This window comes from Pogoniulus pusillus, chromosome 23, assembly GCF_015220805.1.
Source record: "Pogoniulus pusillus isolate bPogPus1 chromosome 23, bPogPus1.pri, whole genome shotgun sequence".
Taxonomy (NCBI): domain Eukaryota; kingdom Metazoa; phylum Chordata; class Aves; order Piciformes; family Lybiidae; genus Pogoniulus; species Pogoniulus pusillus.
Window position 1 is genome coordinate 3,318,993 of NC_087286.1, and position 17,475 is coordinate 3,336,467.

Here is a 17,475-nt window from a genome sequence, read left to right on the forward strand (position 1 = left end):
CCAGGATTTGTTAATCTGAGCTCAACCACTTGCAGTGATCACCAGAAACCCCCAAAGTGTTTTATCTGTCACTTTAACAACTTAAACCTATCAACTGTCTGAGTTTTCCGAAGGCGCCGCAGTGCAAATCCTTCCCGGAGCCCTGGAGAAGCAGCAGACGGCAGCTCCGTCCGGCTCAGCAGGGATCCTGGGGTGCTGAGACAGGCAGAGGCCGGCATTTCAACCCCAACGCGAAAACCTCTGCCTGCTTTCGGTCTCTCCTCGGCTTCCTTCCCCGGAGGAGGAGTTTCCCCGGCTTCCGATGTCATGGTCTCCACAGCAACGTAGCTGCTGCGAGGAGCCTGCCCCCAGCCCTGCTGCCGCCCGAGCTCCGCAGCGGTTAACGCCGCACCCCGAGCTGCAATGCCGGCAGCGGCGAACCGTCTGGCAGAGCATGTAACGAATCCGCCCCCCGAGCCTGCCTGGGGCTGAAAATGGACAGCGCCTACGTGGAAGAAGTGGCTGCTTCACTCGTCAGAGAGTTTCTCAGCAGAAAGGTAACCCGCCTCGATTTTCCCCAGCTAGCACCAAGGAGGACGGCAGAGGAAAGACGCTGAAGTGCTCGGCCAGTGCGGGGCGCTGGGAGGGGGCGCGGGGGGGTGCTCCTGGCAGCCTGCGAGCACCGAGAGCCGGAGCGCCCCGAGCCTCCCGGGGAAGGCTGCACTACGCTTCCCACAAGGCCGCTGCGGTGCCGGCGATGGAAGCCCGGGGCCAGCCTGCCTGCCTGCCGCACGCCCCTCGCCAACGCCGCCCCACGCCCCGGAAGAGCTGCTCATTAACCGGCCTCAGGAATTGCTTGTCTCGCTGCTCTACGCCACTTTCCAGGACGAGCACATGGGGGGAAAACAAAGGCAAAAGGAAACGCTGCTAGAGGAATCGTAACTGCTCCCCTCCCCCGTTTTCTTCAGCGGCTTCTCAGGCTGCAGGCTTACCTGAGGGGAGGGAGACAAGGGGGAAAACAGAGGCCACTGCACCTCGCACGCACTTAGTGCTGTATAAACAACCCCCTTGGTGTTGTACGTGTGTGTGGGGAGTGAGGTTGAGCAGAAGGAAAGGCACCCTCACATTTCCAGGTGAAAGAATGCATCTCCTTGTGCTGATGCTTAATCCTAAGGGAACACTGCTGCTGGCCAGCCCAGCCAGGCCCCCAGCGTCAGGAATGCATTACCTTGTGTCAGAAATTAAACAGCCACTGTCACACAATCATAGAATGATAGAATCATAGACTCAAGCAGGTTGGAAGAGACTCCAAGCTCATCCAGCCCAACCTAGCACCCAGCCCTGTCCAGCCAACCAAACCATGGCACTAAGTGCCCCAGCCAGGCTTTGATCGAACACCTCCCTCCATGGGTACAGTGACTCCACCTCCCTGGGCAGCCCATTCCAATGCCAATCACTCTCTCTGCCAACAAATTCCTCCTAACATCCAGCCTAGACCTACCCTGGCACAACTTCAGACTGTGTCCTTTTCTTCTGTTGCTGCTTGCCTGGCAGAAGAGCCCAACCCCACCTGGCTACAGCCTCCCTGCAGGCAGCTGCAGACAGCAATGAGCTCTGCCCTGAGCCTCCTCTTCTGCAGGCTGCACACCCCCAGCTCCCTCAGCCTCTAATCATAGGGTTTGTGTTTTAGGCCTCTCATCAGCTTCGTTGCCCTTCTCTGGACACCTTCCAGCACCTCAACATCTCTCTTGAATTGAGGAGCCCAGAACTGGACACAGCACTCAAGGTGTGGCCTGAGCAGTGCTGAGCACAGGGGCAGAAAAACCTCCCTTGTCCTGCTGCCCACACTGCTCCTGAGCCAGGCCAGTGTGTCATTGGCGCAACACAAACCTCAGTTTTCTTCAACTGCTTTGCACCCAGGTGCATTTTTAAAGCTCCTGAACGGAATGGAAAGATTTGGCAAAAGAATGTGAGATGCAGAATTCATTACTTGCCATTTTCTCAGCAGAAGCTCAAGGCTGTCCCACTGCTTGGAAAGAATTTTCAAATGCAAGACATCTGAATTTCTGACTTAGACACCTGTAAATGGAAAACTGATTCAAAGCTTTACCCTGCAGGTAAAACCAACACAGTTTACATGAGTCCCCTACACTTTATGTGTTAATATTTTACTTATTTAACTACTGCATCTATTTCATACTCTGGAGTCAAAACAACAGGCACTGATGATCCTTCAAGCATGAGTGTTCCTTTGCTTACCCAAAATCTTGAATACACATCAGAGCCAACGCTCATAATGATCCTTCATTTGTCACAACTTGTTTCCTAAATCTGGGCCAGACAATTAATGTTGTGTCCAGTTCTGGGCTCCTCAATTCAAGAGAGATGTTGAGGTGCTGGAAGGTGTCCAGAGAAGGGCAACAAAGCTGGGGAGGGGCCTGGAATGTGCAGATGACACCACGCTGGGGGCAGATGTGACTGAGTTGGAAGGCAGAAGGGCTCTGCAGCAGGACCTTGACCGCCTGCACAGATGGGCAGAGTCCAATGGGATGGGGTTCAATAGCTCCAAGTGCAGGGTGCTGCACTTTGGCCACTACAACCCCATGCAGAGATACAGGTTGGGGTCGGAGTGGCTGGAGAGCAGCCAGACTGAGAGGGATCTGGGGGTGCTGATTGATACCCACCTGAACATGAGCCAGCAGTGTGCCCAGGTGGCCAAGAGAGCCAGTGGCATCCTGGCCTGCATCAGGAATGGTGTGGCCAGCAGGAGCAGGGAGGTCATTCTGCCCCTGTACTCTGCACTGGTTAGACCACACCTTGAGTGCTGTGTTCAGTTCTGGGCCCCCCAGTTTAGGAGGGACATTGAGATGCTTGAGTGTGTCCAGAGAAGGGCGACGAGGCTGGGGAGAGGCCTTGAGCACAGCCCTACGAGGAGAGGCTGAGGGAGCTGGGATTGGTTAGCCTGGAGAAGAGGAGGCTCAGGGGAGACCTCATTGCTGTCTACAACTACCTGAGGGGAGGTTGTGGCCAGGAGGAGGTTGCTCTCTTCTCTCAGGTGGCCAGCACCAGAACAAGAGGACACAGCCTCAGGCTGCACCAGGGGAGATTTAGGCTGGAGGTGAGGAGAAAGTTCTTCCCTGAGAGAGTCATTGGGCACTGGAATGGGCTGCCCGGGGAGGTGGTGGAGTCGCCGTCCCTGGAGCTGTTCAAGGCAGGACTGGACGTGGCACTTGGTGCCATGGTCTGGCCTTGAGCTCTGTGGTAAAGGGTTGGACTTGATGATCTGTGAGGTCTCTTCCAACCCTGATGATACTGTGATACTGTGATACTGTGATAGTGTGAATACAAACCCTATGAGGTGAGGCTGAGGGAGCTGGGGGTGTGCAGCCTGCAGAAGAGGAGGCTCAGGGGTGACCTCATTGCTGTCTACAGCTACTTGAAGGGAGGTTGTAGCCAGGTGGGGTTGGTCTCTTCTCCCAGACAAGCAGCAATAGAACAAGGGCAAACAGTCTCAAGTTGTGCCAGGGGAAGTATAGTCTGGATGTTAGGAGGAAGTTCTTCACAGAGAGAGTGATTGGCATTGGAATGGGCTGCCCAGGGAGGTGGTGGAGTCACTGTCCCTGGAGGTGTTCAAGCAAAGCCTGGATGAGGCACTTAGTGCCATGGTCTAGTTGACTGGACAGGGCTGGGTGCTAGGTTGGACTGGATGAGCTTGGAGGTCTCTTCCAACCTGCTTGATTCTACAATCATATAGTTCTATGATGAACTAGAAGCCCTGGTATTAGCAAGGGCCTCAATACAGATGAGTCATGTATTATGAGGCTGTTTAACAGCTGAACTCACCTGCATGGAGGTTTTGGTTTTTTTTTTTTTTTTAATGTTTGATAGTTTCTACCTCAGAGACGCTGTCGTTGCCTTAATTATTTTCACATCTGTGGGATCTAGCAAAATTGTACCATAGAAGTCCTGCCATCTGGGTCGAGGCAATGCCAACCACAAATCCAGGCTGGGCAGTGAGTGACTGGAGAGCAGTCCTGAGGAGAGGGACTTGTGGTTGCTGGTGGATGAGAAGCTCAACAGGAGCCAGCAGTGTGCACCTGCAGCCCAGAAAGCCAAGCAGAGCCTGGGCTGCAGCAGCAGAAGTGTGGCCAGCAGGGCCAGGGAGGGGATTCTCCCCCTCTGCTCTGCTCTGCTGAGACCCCACCTGGAGTACTGCATCCAGGTCTGGAGACCTATTACAAGAGAGAGTTGGGACTGTTCGGTCTGGAGGAGGCTCCCAAATGACCTTAATTGTGGCCTTCCAGGATCTGGAGGCAGCCTACAAAAAAACCTGGGGAGGGACTTTTTAGGCTATCAGGGAGTGACAGGACTGGAGGGAATGGAGCAAAGCTGGAGGTGGGGAGATAGAAACTGGACATGAGAAGTTTTTCAGCGCAAGAGTGGTGAGAGGCTGGAATGGGTTGCCCAGGGAGGTGGTTGAGGCCCCATGGCTGGAGGTGTTTAAGGCCAGGCTGGCTGAGGCTGTGGGCAGCCTGCTCTAGGGTAGGGTGTCCCTGCCCATGGCAGGGGGACTGGAACTAGATAATCTTTGTGTTCCCTTCCAACCCTGACTGATTCTATGATACAAGTAGAGATTCTAAGGGTTAGCTCATTACTAATTACTCCCATTTTAACGTATCCAGAAATTTCATGTTACATCCATGCAAGGCAAGAAAATAAAGCCTTGCTAAGTTGTAGGGTCTCAAGTACTTGAAAAACTGATGCTTTTCCTTCTCAGGGTCTGAAGAAAACCCTAACTATCATGGACAAAGAGTTTCCACGTTCTGCACTGAGCATCAACAACAGGAATGAACTTTGCAGTGTCCTACATCTGCATTCCCTGTACAAACAGAACAAGGTAAGGAAACAGGTTGTGCTCCCTGAAAAGGTGGTGTCAGATACCATGAGACTAGGCCAACCACACTGTTTGCTTGGTTTGTTTTTTCTTGTGAGTTTTGTTGGCTTTTGTTTGTTTGTTTAATGAAATGCTTATGTACACAGGACACGTCTTCCAGGATACTGCTGTAGAACAGTGTGGTGGGCTGGTGCATTGCTCTATCCTTAATTTATCCCAAGCACATAAATAGAGATCTAGAGTCCATGCTTCTCACCAAGGTGTGCATCCTGGCCTGCATCAGGAACAGTGTGGCCAGTAGGACAAGGGAGGTTATTCTTCCCCTGTACTCAGCACTGCTCAGGCCACACCTTGAGTACTGTGTCCAGTTCTGGGCTCCTCAATTCAAGAGAGATGTTGAGATCCTGGAGCATGTCCAGAGAAGGGCAATAAGGGTGGTGAAGGGCCTGGAACACAAACCCTATGAGGAGAGGCTGAGGGAGCTGAGGGTGTGCAGCCTGGAGAAGAGGAGGCTCAGGGGTGACCTCATTGCTATCTACAACTACCTGAAGGGAGGCTGTAGCTAGGTGGGGTTGGTCTCTTCTGCCAGGCAACCAGCAATAGAACAAGGGGACACAGTCTCAAGTTGTGCCGGGGTAGGTCTAGGCTGGATGTTAGGAGGAAGTTGTTGTCAGAGAGAGTGATTGGCATTGGAATGGGCTGCCCAGGGAGGTGGTGGAGGCACCGTCCCTGGAGGTCTTCAAGTGAAGACTGGATGAGGCACTTAGTGCCATGGTCTGGTTGATTGGCCAGGGCTGGGTGCTAGGTTGGACTGGATGATCTCGGAGGTCTCTTCCAACCTGCTTGATTCTATGATTCTGTGATTCTATGACACATCTTCCAGGATACTGCTGAAGAACAGTGTGGTGGGCTGGTGCATAGCTCAATCCTTAATTTATCCCAAGCACATAAATAGAGTTCTAGAGCTCATGCTTCTCACCAAGGTGTGATAAAACAAACTACAAACACTGAAGTCAAGTACTAAAAATCTTTGCACTTCATTCCACACTCTTCTGAAGCTGAGCAGATAACATGAGGTGTATTCTAATGCCTGTACCATACTTTGCAGTGTTTAGCTAATATGAGAATAAGGAATGACCCTACCAGGCTGGTTTTTTCCTGTATCATGCTTGCTTGACTTAACAGAGCACTCTCTAGCTGGTATGTTACACTTTCCTGCGTTGTCTCTAGAGTCATATCTAGGTGCATACATAAGCAGCTAACTCTAGAAATCTAGTCATTGACACACTCAGCTCCTGTACAGGGCAAAAAGCATATCCTGTCTTAGGCTGCAGCAAGACTAAAGGAGTTTCAGTAGTCCCCAGGACGTTTATTTTTCTTTGCAATAGGCAAAGGAGAACCCAGTGAAAACGCTGCTTGAAATCATCACCAATTACTTCCTTGAGCGCCGTGGGACTTCCAGAAGCATCAGTTCAAGTTCTGCTTTGTCAGCTCCCCAGAGTAAGAGCTCAACATCTCATCCAGCTGATTTCTCAGATGAAGATCATGTACGTAGGAGTGCTACTGTGCTCAGTGAAGGTGAAAGTCAAGACAGGTATGGTTTGATTTCTTTCCCTTTGCCCTGAATATCATTGTTTTGAAAAGGAAATTAAGAGAAATATGATTCTACTCAAGGTGAGGTCTAACCAGTGCAGAGTACAGGGGCGGAATGACCTCCCTGCTCCTTCTGACCACACCATTGCTGATGCAGGCCAGGATGCCACTGGCTCTCTTGGCCACCTGGGCACACTGCTGGCTCATGTTCAGGCAGGTATCAATCAGCACCCCCAGATCCCTCTCTGTCTGGCTGCTCTCAGCCACTCCGACCCCAGCCTGTATCTCTGCATGGGGTTGCTGTGTCCTTTGTATGAGGCTCCCTCTGTTTGCTCACGCACAAAGGCTGTCTCTTCCACCTGCCTCCCTCCTCCACCAACCTTTCTAGTTTCTAATTACTGATTGCTGTTATCTTCAGCCAAGTGCATACTCTTGTGATGGCTGTGCAAGGAGGAGTGCAGCTCCACTCAAAACCCCCCTTCCTCCCTGTCTGTGCCCTCCTGCCACGAATTGATCGGATCAAACATCTATTTCTCACACTACAGCTTCTTCCTCCAGAGGAACCCGCTGCCCCCCCGCCTCTGAGCCCAGCGCAGCGGCCGGCACGGCTCGCCAGCGCCCGGACAGGACGGCGGAGCCTCGGCCCGCCCCCGCACCTGCTTAGCGCTGAGGGCAAAGCGAGCGCTCGGCTGGCGGCCCGGAGCGGCTGTCTCTGCGCGGCAAGCGATGCCTTAGGGGTCGCTCTGCTTTACACTGGAGCGCACTCTATGGTTTTCAGTCCTCCACGGGCGGAGTAGCATAGACTAGAATCATGCAGGCTTGGGAGGCACACAGGGATCACCTAGTTCCAACCCCCTTGCCATGGGCAGGGACACCCTACCCTAGAGCAGGCTGCCCACAGCCTCAGCCAGCCTGGCCTCAAACACCTCCAGGGAGAAGGCTGGCACAGTGTGGTGGTTGGGTCGATACCTTTCCCAGATGCCACCCCCCACACACACACCCATGCACCTCGTTTAGGCAAGAGAGGTGAGCACACAGATGCAAAGAGGCGAAGCAGCAGTGTGCCCAGGTGGCCAAGAGAGCCAGTGGCATGCTGGCCTGCATCAGGAATGGGGTGGCCAGCAGGAGCAGGGAGGTCATTCTGCCCCTGTACTCTGCACTGGTTAGACCTCACCTTGAGTGCTGTGTTCAGTTCTGGGCCCCCCAGTTTAGGAGGGACATTGAGATGCTTGAGCGTGTCCAGAGAAGGGCGATGAGGCTGGGGAGAGGCCTTGAGCACAGCCCTACGAGGAGAGGCTGAGGGAGCTGGGATTGGTTAGCCTGGAGAAGAGGAGGCTCAGGGGAGACCTTATTGCTGTCTGCAACTACCTGAGGGGTGGTTGTGGCCAGGAGGAGGTTGCTCTCTTCTCTCAGGTGGCCAGCACCAGAACAAGAGGACACAGCCTCAGGCTGTGCCAGGGGAAATTTAGGCTTGAGGTGAGGAGAAAGTTCTTCCCTGAGAGAGTCATTGGACACTGGAATGGGCTGCCCGGGGAGGTGGTGGAGTTGCCGTCCCTGGAGCTGTTCAAGGCAGGACTGGACGTGGCACTTGGTGCCATGGTCTGGCCTTGAGCTCTGTGGTGAAGGGTTGGACTTGATGATCTGTGAGGTCTCTTCCAACCCTGATGATACTGTGACACTGTGATACTGTGAAGCAAAGTGCCATGTGCAGCAGCAGTGCATGTCAGCGGTGGGAGAGGGTGAGGGTGGGGTGAGGTGGTGCTGTGGGTAACGGCCCCTCGACAGCACCCTCAGCACGGCCCCTCGAGGGGCTGGGTATGATCCCTCACTGCCCCAGGCAGGGGGAAGGCAAAAAAGAAAATCAGGTTAAAAGGCAATCAAAGAAAAACATCAATCACATTAACTGCAGAATGGTGGGATGAAGGGAATTGTAATCAAACCCCCCTGGTAAAGCTGGGGCACCCCGAGCAGATTGCACAGGATCATATCCAGGGGGATTTTGAATCTCTCTAGAGAAGGAGGCTCCACAACCTCTTTGTGCAGCCCGTTCTGGTGCACTGTCACACTCAAAGAAGTTCTTCACATTCAGGTGGAACTTTATAGTTTGTGCTTGTCACCCTTTGTCCTGTCACTGGGAACCACTGAAAAGAGTTTGGTACCATCCTCTTGACTCCCACCTTTTAGTTACTGATAAAACTCCCCCTCACTCTTCTCTTCCCCTGACTGAACAGACCTGGTCTGCTCCTTTCCTTGTAAAACTTTTAGTGTGGACAAGCTAGGACATACCAAACCACACACTGAGAGCTGCCAGCTTCAGAGGGCAAGATCCTATTTTGACTTTCAGTTTTCCATCTAAATCCTCTGTGATTTTTTGTGCATTTTCTTGCCTTAATAAGTTCCAGCCTGACCAATTATTTCTTGCTGAAGTGAGGGAGACCAAGCCTGGCTGAAGAAAAAATAGGCTCAGTGGCTGTGACAAGAGACTGTGGGTTTGGGAGCTTGTCTTGATACAAATCAGTATGTCTGACTGATTTTCTTTCAACACCAAGTCAGAATCTGACCCTTGGGCACTCCTGGGTGAATGGCTGCGTTTTTCCCATGGAGCAGGTCTTGTTCCAGGTATGCACTTTGGCTACATGGCTGCTAAGTTGCCATGACCATCATGGGTAGATTGATGGTTTGTTTCAGTTCTATGTCACCCCATGTGTGATGGTTTGGGTGTTCCCTGCCCCCCCACACTTTAGAAGGTACCCAGACTAGTCTCAGCTGGCTCTGGGAATATAAATGAAGCTATTTATTTACAGCTAGCACAATATACAAGCAGATATTTACAGTGTATACAGTTATAGACAGAAATATACAGGTAAAAGGTAATACAGAAACACAACTCCCCTCCCAGAAACCTGAGTCCCCAGGAGGGGACTCTCAACCACCCCTGCACCTTCCCCCTGCCCCTCTCAACCTTACCCCAGTCCTAAGGAAGAATGGAGGTTCAGCCAAGAGGTTAAGAAGCAAAAGTGAGTAGAAGGTGAGGTTAGGGAGCTGCAGCTCAGTCAGAAGCCCAAGGCAGAGTGAGCTAAAATGGCGAGAGTGTTTAGTTTTTGTTTCTCCTTCAGCTAGACTCTGAGGGGAGTAGACATCACCCTTGTTTTCCTTTCACAGCCTAGGATCTAGTTCTTCTCACCAAAACATTCTACCCTGCTTCAAACTAGCACCCCATGAAATGAACCAGTGAGAGAAACACTGTGATCATCCTATCCATTTCCAGCCCCTCCAGCCAAGGCAAAGTCAGGCATTATCAAGTCAGCTGGCTTGGTTTAATTTCAGCTACCTGGATAATTTTTAACAATGCTTTCAGGAGTGGCAAGTATATTTAGGCAGGTCACTGCTTCCTTAGTAAAATGTCTTCTTTCCTTTTGGATGACCTCCTGGATTTTTGTTGATGCCTGTAACTTAATCGTTCAGCTGACATGCTGCACCCTTTGACAATTAGGTGTAACATGGTCACAGGTCAGGTCATCTCAGCATGAGCAAGAAGGATTCATCTGCATGTCAATCCTCTGTGCTGAGCAGTTGTCTCTGCAAGAGGTGGTTTGCTACTATATAGTAGCCTTTCAGTATCTGAAGGGGGCTACAGGAAGGCTGGGGAGGGACTACTGACAAAGTCTTGTAATGACAGGATGAGGAGGAATGGGTTTAAACTGGCAGAGAGGAGATTGAAACTAGATGTTAGGAGAGGTTTCTTTAGAGTGAGGGTGGTGAGACACTGGCACAGTTTGCCCAGGAGGTTGTGGCTGATCCCTCCCTGGAGGTATTCAAGGCCAGGCTGGGTGATTGAGTGCTGTGTCCAGTTCTGGGCCCCTCAATTCAAGGGAGATGTTGAGGTGCTGGAAGGTGTCCAGAGAAGGGCAACAAAGCTGGTGAAAGGCCTGGAACACAAACCCTATGAGGAGAGGCTGAGGGAGCTGGGGGTGTGCAGCCTGCAGCAGAGGAGGCTCAGGGGTGACCTCATTGCTGTCTACAACTACCTGAAGGGACATTGTAACTAGGTGGGGGGTGGCCTCTTCTGCCAGGCAACCAGCAATAGAACAAGGGGATAAAGTCTCAAGCTGTGCCAAGGGCAGGTCTAGGCTGGATGTTAGGAGGAAGTTCTTCACAGAGAGATTGGCATTGGAATGGGCTGCCCAGGGAGGTGGTGGAGACACTATCTCTGGAGGTGTTCAAGGAAAGCCTGGCTGAGGCACTTAGTGCCATGGTCTGGTTGACTGGATAGGGCTGGGTGCTAAGTTGGACTGGATGATCTTGGAGGTCTCTTCCAACCTGGTTGATTCTGTGATTCTATGCCTTGATTGACCTGTTCTAGTGGGAGGTGTCCCTGCTATGGCAGGGGTTTGGAACTGGGTGAGCTTTGACATCCTCTCCAACCTAAACCATTCTGTGGCTGTCCCCAGAGCTCCTGCTCCAAGATTTCCTGCTCTTTCTCCCTTCAGTTTACAGATGCATAAGAACTTTTTGCTGTTTTTCTTCCTTGTAGATGTAATGTTGAGAGTTCAGTAGATAAAGTCCTGCCATCCAGAAAACATCAGCATAGAAGTGAGAAATGCCACACGGGGACAACACACAACAGCCATATACCCTCTGACGGGGAGAAGAAGCTAAAAGATAGTCGAGAAGATCTAAGAGCAGCAACAATTCCTGAGGAGCTGAAATCCACAGTGAAGGAGAAGCCAAAGCCCAGGTCTGGTCTCATTGCCAGAGGAATGATGGCTGGACCAGTAGCAAGTTCACCAGAGGTGATTTCCAACACTTAAATATTTGGCAATGGATTTGATATCTAACCTGCTGTGATAAAATGACTTTTCAAGTAGCACTAAAAGTACTTCTTCATACTAATCCATTAAATCTGCAGCCTGAAAATATGTGGTAAGTTAGGGGAGTAGTTCTGGTGAATTCAGAAATTCCTCAGATGAAAACACTGCATACAGCTACCTGCTGCATGTCTGTCATCTTAGAATTATAGAATTTGGCAACAGAATCTTTTACTTCTGCAGTTTTCTGATGATTTGGGTGTTACCCCCACCCACACACTTAAGAAAATCACCCAGACTAGACTCAGCTGAGCTGGAAATTAGAATGAAGCTTTGTATTCACAGCTTAGCACAAGATACAAGCAGATATTTGCAATCTATACAGCTATAGACAGAATTAGGCAAGTTAAAAAGTGATACAGAAGCACAACAGCCCTCCCAGAAACCTGAGTCCCCAGGAGGGGCTCCCAACCACCCTTCCACCTTCCTCCCACCCCTCTGCCTTACTTCAGACTTTGCCTTATGTTCAAGGTGAGTTTGGAGAATCGGCCAGGGGGATTAGGAAGCAGAGGGATTTTAGTTACACAGACAGCAAACTACAGAAGAAGTTCATGCAGCCCCAGACCCCAGAGAGCAACTCTGTTGTCTGCATTTGTGTTCTTGTTCTTGCACATCTCAGCAAGCCTATGGGTGCAGTAGACATCCTCACTGTTTCCTTTTTACGGCCTATCATCTAATTCCTCTCACTAAAATATCCCAGCTAGGGATAGCACAGGTGATTTAGTGCTCTACTCTGCCATGGTGAGACCTCATCTTGAATACTGTGTTCAGTTTTGGGCTCCCCAGTTGAAGAGGGACAGGGATCTGCTGGAGAGGGTCCAGCGGAGGGCTGTGAGGATGATGAGGGGGCAGGAGGGCACTGCCTGATGAGGAGAGGCTGAGGGCCCTGGGGCTGCTTAGTCTGGAGAAGAGAAGACTTAGAGAGGGTTTGATAAATGTTTATAAACACCTGTGGGCTGGCCAGGATGGGGGAACAGGCTCTGCTCACTGCTCCCTGGGATGGGACAAGGAGCAATGGGTGTAAGTTGCAGCACAGGAGGTTCCAGCTCAACACAAGGGGGAACTTCTTTAAGGGTCCCAGAGCACTGGCACAGGCTGCCCAGAGAGGTTGTGGAGTCTCCTTCTGTGGAGCCTTTCAAGGTCTGTCTGGATGTGTTTCTCTGTGATCTGTGTTAGATAGGATTGTCCTGCTCTGGCAGGGGGGTTGGACTCAATGATCTCCTTGGGTCCCTTCCAACCCTTAGCATCCTGTGACTGTGACTGAAGTTTTTAATGGCATATAGCATCTTTCATACCATTCAAATTTTAAGTAAAATTTATGTTTCTCCTACTTCAAAAATCAATTAACAAATCTAATTTGCTGTAGAACCTGATTCCTAATAGTAAACAAATTGCTCAGCCTAGAAGTTAGTGCTAGAGCTGTCCTTTGCTTTTCATGCTTTGTTTAAAGATGTTCCATTTTTAAGCTGTTGATTTAATGCCACTGATTCTTAGGATCTGCAAAAGAGGAGGCTTTCCAGACGATCCACTAGCATAAGCAGCACATCACAGTTCAAGGGGGAAGAACAGGAAGAAAATGACCTGACTGTCTCAAGTGATGATGTTCAAGAAAGCAAAGGATCCTCCACACAAGTAAATGAGGAGTTCGTAGCAAAGACTCTGTCAAGCTTGCATACCAGTTCAGCCTCTGAAAAACTGAGAAGCATTCCCAAAGACACAGATGACTCTTTGGCCAAACTGCTGCCTGAAAGAGAGAGAACCAAAAGAGAAGACAGAAAATCAATTTCAAGCTTTGGTACAGACAGCAGTGAAAAGTGCTTTAAAGTGGTAGCCCCTCACAGGCATTCAGGGTCTGGAAGAGAGAAGAGAGAAAGATCCCTCAAGAAAAATGAGAGTTGGTTGGCAGGACACAGGTAAGAATGTTTGTAGGAGTGTTATACTAAGACATTGAGGCAATTTGGTGCAGGGCTAGGAGTGACTGACATGTGACTTCTGATTTCATTGATGGGAACTGCTGCAGAACTGGGGCTGGTACCTGCAGATCCATGCAACTTTCACAGTCTGCTTCCAGAAGGACTTATTAAGTCCTGCATGGTTCCCTTTGAATGCAAAGATCTGTCTCATAAGTCATTGTGGAAGTAGGAGCACTGAAGTCTGACTGTGTACAATTCTTTCATGTAGCTTGACACAGCATATAAGGTAGTGCTAATTCATCACTTCACCCTTGCTAGTTTCAGGATGGTTTATTACTTCATGCCCAGCATTAACTGAATTAAAGAATGCAGCTTCAGTGAGATCTCGACAGCTGCTCAGCAAAGCTGAGAAGAGGAAGTGTATTCTTGCTCTTTGATGAGCATTTAATATATAGTACATTGTGTATGAGTGTCAAAGACACTTTGGTCTGGGCAAAATTCTTTGAGAAGACCATGTTGGCCCAAGAAATCTCTTCTCTTGTAGTAATTTCACTTAGCTATAGTTGAATGAGGCTGAGGGAGCTGGGGGTGTGCAGCCTGGAGAGGAGGAGGCTCAGGGCAGAGCTCATGGCTGTCTGCAGCTACCTGTAGCCAGGTGGGGCTGGGCTCTGCTGCCAGGCACTGAGCAACAGAACAAGGGGACACAGCCTCAAGCTGTGCCAGGGGAGGTCTAGGCTGGATGTTAGGAGGAAGTTGTTGTCAGAGAGAGTGATTGGCATTGGAATGGGCTGCCCAGGGAGGTGGTGGAGTCGCTGTCCCTGGAGGTGTTGAAGCAAAGCCTGGCTGGGGCACTTAGTGCCATGGTCTGGCTGATTGGCCAGGGCTGGGTGCTAGGTTGGCCTGGATGATCTTGGAGGTCTCTTCCAATCTGCTTGATTCTATGATTCTGTGATGTGCTGACATTTCCTAGCCTTACACAGTAACTGTGGAGTGAGCAGAAAAGGAGAAGCTGGGCTGAAATAGGACTGTCTCCATGCATGATTTTGTGCAATGCAGCATAGAACTGTGCTTCATTGCTGTAGGAAATGGTTTGAAAGTCTCCTTCCTTTAGGGGACTGGCTTGGTTTCAGCAGGAGCAGAAGAGGGAGCTGTTTCCTAAGCAGAGATGTCATCTAGTTCCAAAGCAAAATCAGGGCGTTTCGGCCAGCAGAGCCTTTGAATTTGTGCTGATCTCTGAGCTGCTGAAAACTCTGATTAAGTCGTCAGGACTGCTGATACTCCTGAAGTTAAGTGGAACTAACAGAGAGTGGAAGATAAAAGTAAGACTCCAAATAAACACCAACCATTACAATATAAGACCTGGCACTTGCAAGACATATATCCCTTTGGCCAAGTCCTGCAGTGTTTGAGAGCCTTTTGGGTTTTAGCCAGAATGCTTGAGCATTTTGAGCCAAGAAAAAGGAAAATCTAGGAGCAGATCATGTAATCATGTAATCAACCAGGCTGGGAGAGACCTCCAAGATCATCCTGTCCAACCTATCACCCAGCACTATCCAATCTCTTCAAAAGATCTCATGGTGCTAACTGGAATGGAACATTTGAACACTGAATCATTACTTTAAAACTGATAGGGTTCTAAGAATCTCTTACTGAATAGACCATCAAAACCTTTAACTGTTCTGATGTCTCATTAGTAAATCTTTACATCCACAAGAGCTATGCTAGAGCTTCACTGCTCAGACATAACACTCAGTGGACACACTGCCTTTAGATTCCTGTAGTCTGTGGACCTATCCTAGTTTTCAAAGCATTACAGCCTGCTGCCTGCTGATGGCTTCACACAACAGTCCAAAGTTTACAGCAAGGTTAACAGTGAAATAGAATGAATGTGAAGATTTGCATACTAAATCATAACGAGGAGATAAATCCCCAAAAAATAGAAGATAGGGGGGGAAAGGTTATAAAGTTGATATTCATCATGGAATTGTAGAATCAGCCAGGTTGGAAGAGACCTCCAAGCTCATCCAGTCCAACCTAGCACCCAGCCCTATCCAATCAACCAGACCATGGCACCAAGTGCCTCATCCAGGCTTTGCTTCAACACCTCCAGGGATGGAGACTCCACCACCTCCCTGGGCAGCCCATTCCAATGCCAATCACTCTCTCTGCCAACAACTTCCTCCTAACATCCAGCCCAGACCTCCCCTGGCAGGGGAGGTATAGAGACTGTATTCCCTTCTTCTGTTGCTGCTTGTCTGGGAGAAGAGCCCAACTCCATCTGTCTACGACTTCCTTTCAGATAGCTGTAGACAGCAATGAGCTCTGCCCTGAGCCTCCTCTTCTCTAGACTGCATACCCCATGCTTGTCTTATTTTTCTTCCATTTGTGCTAGTCTGACCTACTGCCTCTGACATGAATGCTAATCTAAATACTTCAGTGAGTAGCTGGAAAGCTCTGTGACATTGACCACAGGTAGTTCATTCACTGACATCTGCATTTCTCTTTTTTGTTTCCCTTAAAAAACCCTCCAGACATGCAAATGGGGGTGCTGATTGATACCTGCCTGAACATGAGCCAGCAGTGTACCCAGGTGGCCAAGAGAGCCAGTGGCATCCTGGCCTGCATCAGCAATGGTGTGGCCAGCAGGAGCAGGGAGGTCATTCTGCCCCTGTACTCTGCACTGGTTAGACCACACCTTGAGTGCTGTGTTCAGTTCTGGGCCCCCCCAGTTTAGAAAGGACATTGAGATGCTTGAGCGTGTCCAGAGAAGGGCAACGAGGCTGGGGAGAGGCCTTGAGCACAGCCCTACGAGGAGAGGCTGAGGGAGCTGGGATTGGTTAGCCTGGAGAAGAGGAGGCTCAGGGGAGACCTCATTGCTGTCTGCAACTACCTGAGGGGTGGTTGTGGCCAGGAGGAGGTTGCTCTCTTCTCTCAGGTGGCCAGCACCAGAACAAGAGGACACAGCCTCAAGCTGTGCCAGGGGAGATTTAGGCTGGAGGTGAGGAGAAAGTTCTTCCCTGAGAGAGTCATTGGACACTGGAATGGGCTGCCCGGGGAGGTGGTGGAGTCGCCGTCCCTGGAGCTGTTCAAGGCAGGACTGGACGTGGCACTTGGTGCCATGGTCTGGCCTTGAGCTCTGTGGTAAAGGGTTGGACTTGATGATCTGTGAGGTCTCTTCCAACCCTGATGATACTGTGATACTGTGATACTGTGTGTGAAATTTGATTTGTCCTCCCCTTTGTTGGACTTTTTAATTCTCTTTTTATTATGCCAAATAGAAATGCTCTTGTTGCATACTGGCTAAAGGAAATGCTCACAAGCTGTGCCAGAGGAGGCTTAGGCTGGACACTAGAAAATACTTCTTCACTGAAAGGGTTCTCAGACATTGGAACAGTCTGCCTGGGGTAATGGTGGAGTCACCTCCTTCGGGATGTTGAAGCACTGTATGGACTTGCTGCTTAGGGACATAGTTTAATCTTGACCCTTTGGTGCTAGGTTGAGGGTTGGACTGGATGATCTTTGAGGTCTCTTCCAACCAGGTGTGTTCTGTGGCTGCAGGCAGCCCTTGGCTGCAGGTGAGTAAAGAGTGAAGCAAAACTGCTGTGCTTCAAAAGACAAGCTGAACGTTAGCAAGTAAATGCTGACCAACTGAGTGGGCAGAAATACTTAGCTCTGAAGATATGCTAGGAAAATACAGAGCCACAGTATTTTGACTCAAGTTTTAAAGAAATAAATGTTCCTTGGGGTTTTTTAATCAACTGTCCTGTGTGTATGGTGGAGTAAATGCGTTGAGAGACTAAAGCTGTGATTTGATATTTCAGTTTTAGAGTATCAGCATGAAGTTAGACCCAAGTACCATGTTTCACATCAAAGTTTGTCTTTCCAGAACTGGAAGTTCTGTCTTGGTTCAGATAGATGCTGGTTTGCTGGCTTGACAGTGAGGAGGCATTTGGATTTCTGTAATGACCCAGATTTTGCTTACCTGCAAAGGGAGCTCTCTATAAAAAACAATTACAGAACCACAGAATGGCTCAGCTTGGAAAGGACCTCAGAGATCATCTATTCCAACCTCCCCACCATGCTGAGGGGCACCTCTCAACTAGAGGCCTGTCCAGCCTGACCTTGAGCACCCCCAGGCAGGAGGCAGCCACAACCTCCCTGGGCAGCCTGTTCCAGAGTCTCACCACTCTCCTACTGAACTTTTTCCTCAGCTCCAGTCTAACCCTGA

At 50.1% G+C, this 17,475-nt stretch overlaps 1 protein-coding gene across 4 annotated transcripts in view; it reads left to right on the forward strand.

Annotated features, from left to right (window-relative positions):
- Positions 1-318: 318 nt before the first annotated feature.
- The window catches only part of MINDY4 (MINDY lysine 48 deubiquitinase 4), a 125,513-nt gene continuing 108,356 nt past the window's right edge, over positions 319-17,475 (forward strand). For 3 of the 4 annotated variants that reach the window (XM_064162368.1, XM_064162367.1, XM_064162366.1), the window contains exons 1-4: positions 4,764-4,876; positions 6,262-6,467; positions 11,001-11,259; positions 12,829-13,247. In XM_064162368.1, coding sequence (XP_064018438.1) covers positions 4,781-4,876; positions 6,262-6,467; positions 11,001-11,259; positions 12,829-13,247 — 980 coding nt within the window. In that variant the 5' untranslated portion in view covers positions 4,764-4,780. Of the gene's footprint in view, positions 537-4,756; positions 4,877-6,261; positions 6,468-11,000; positions 11,260-12,828; positions 13,248-17,475 lie in introns of those variants that run through there. The other variant, XM_064162369.1, reaches the window with a different exon arrangement.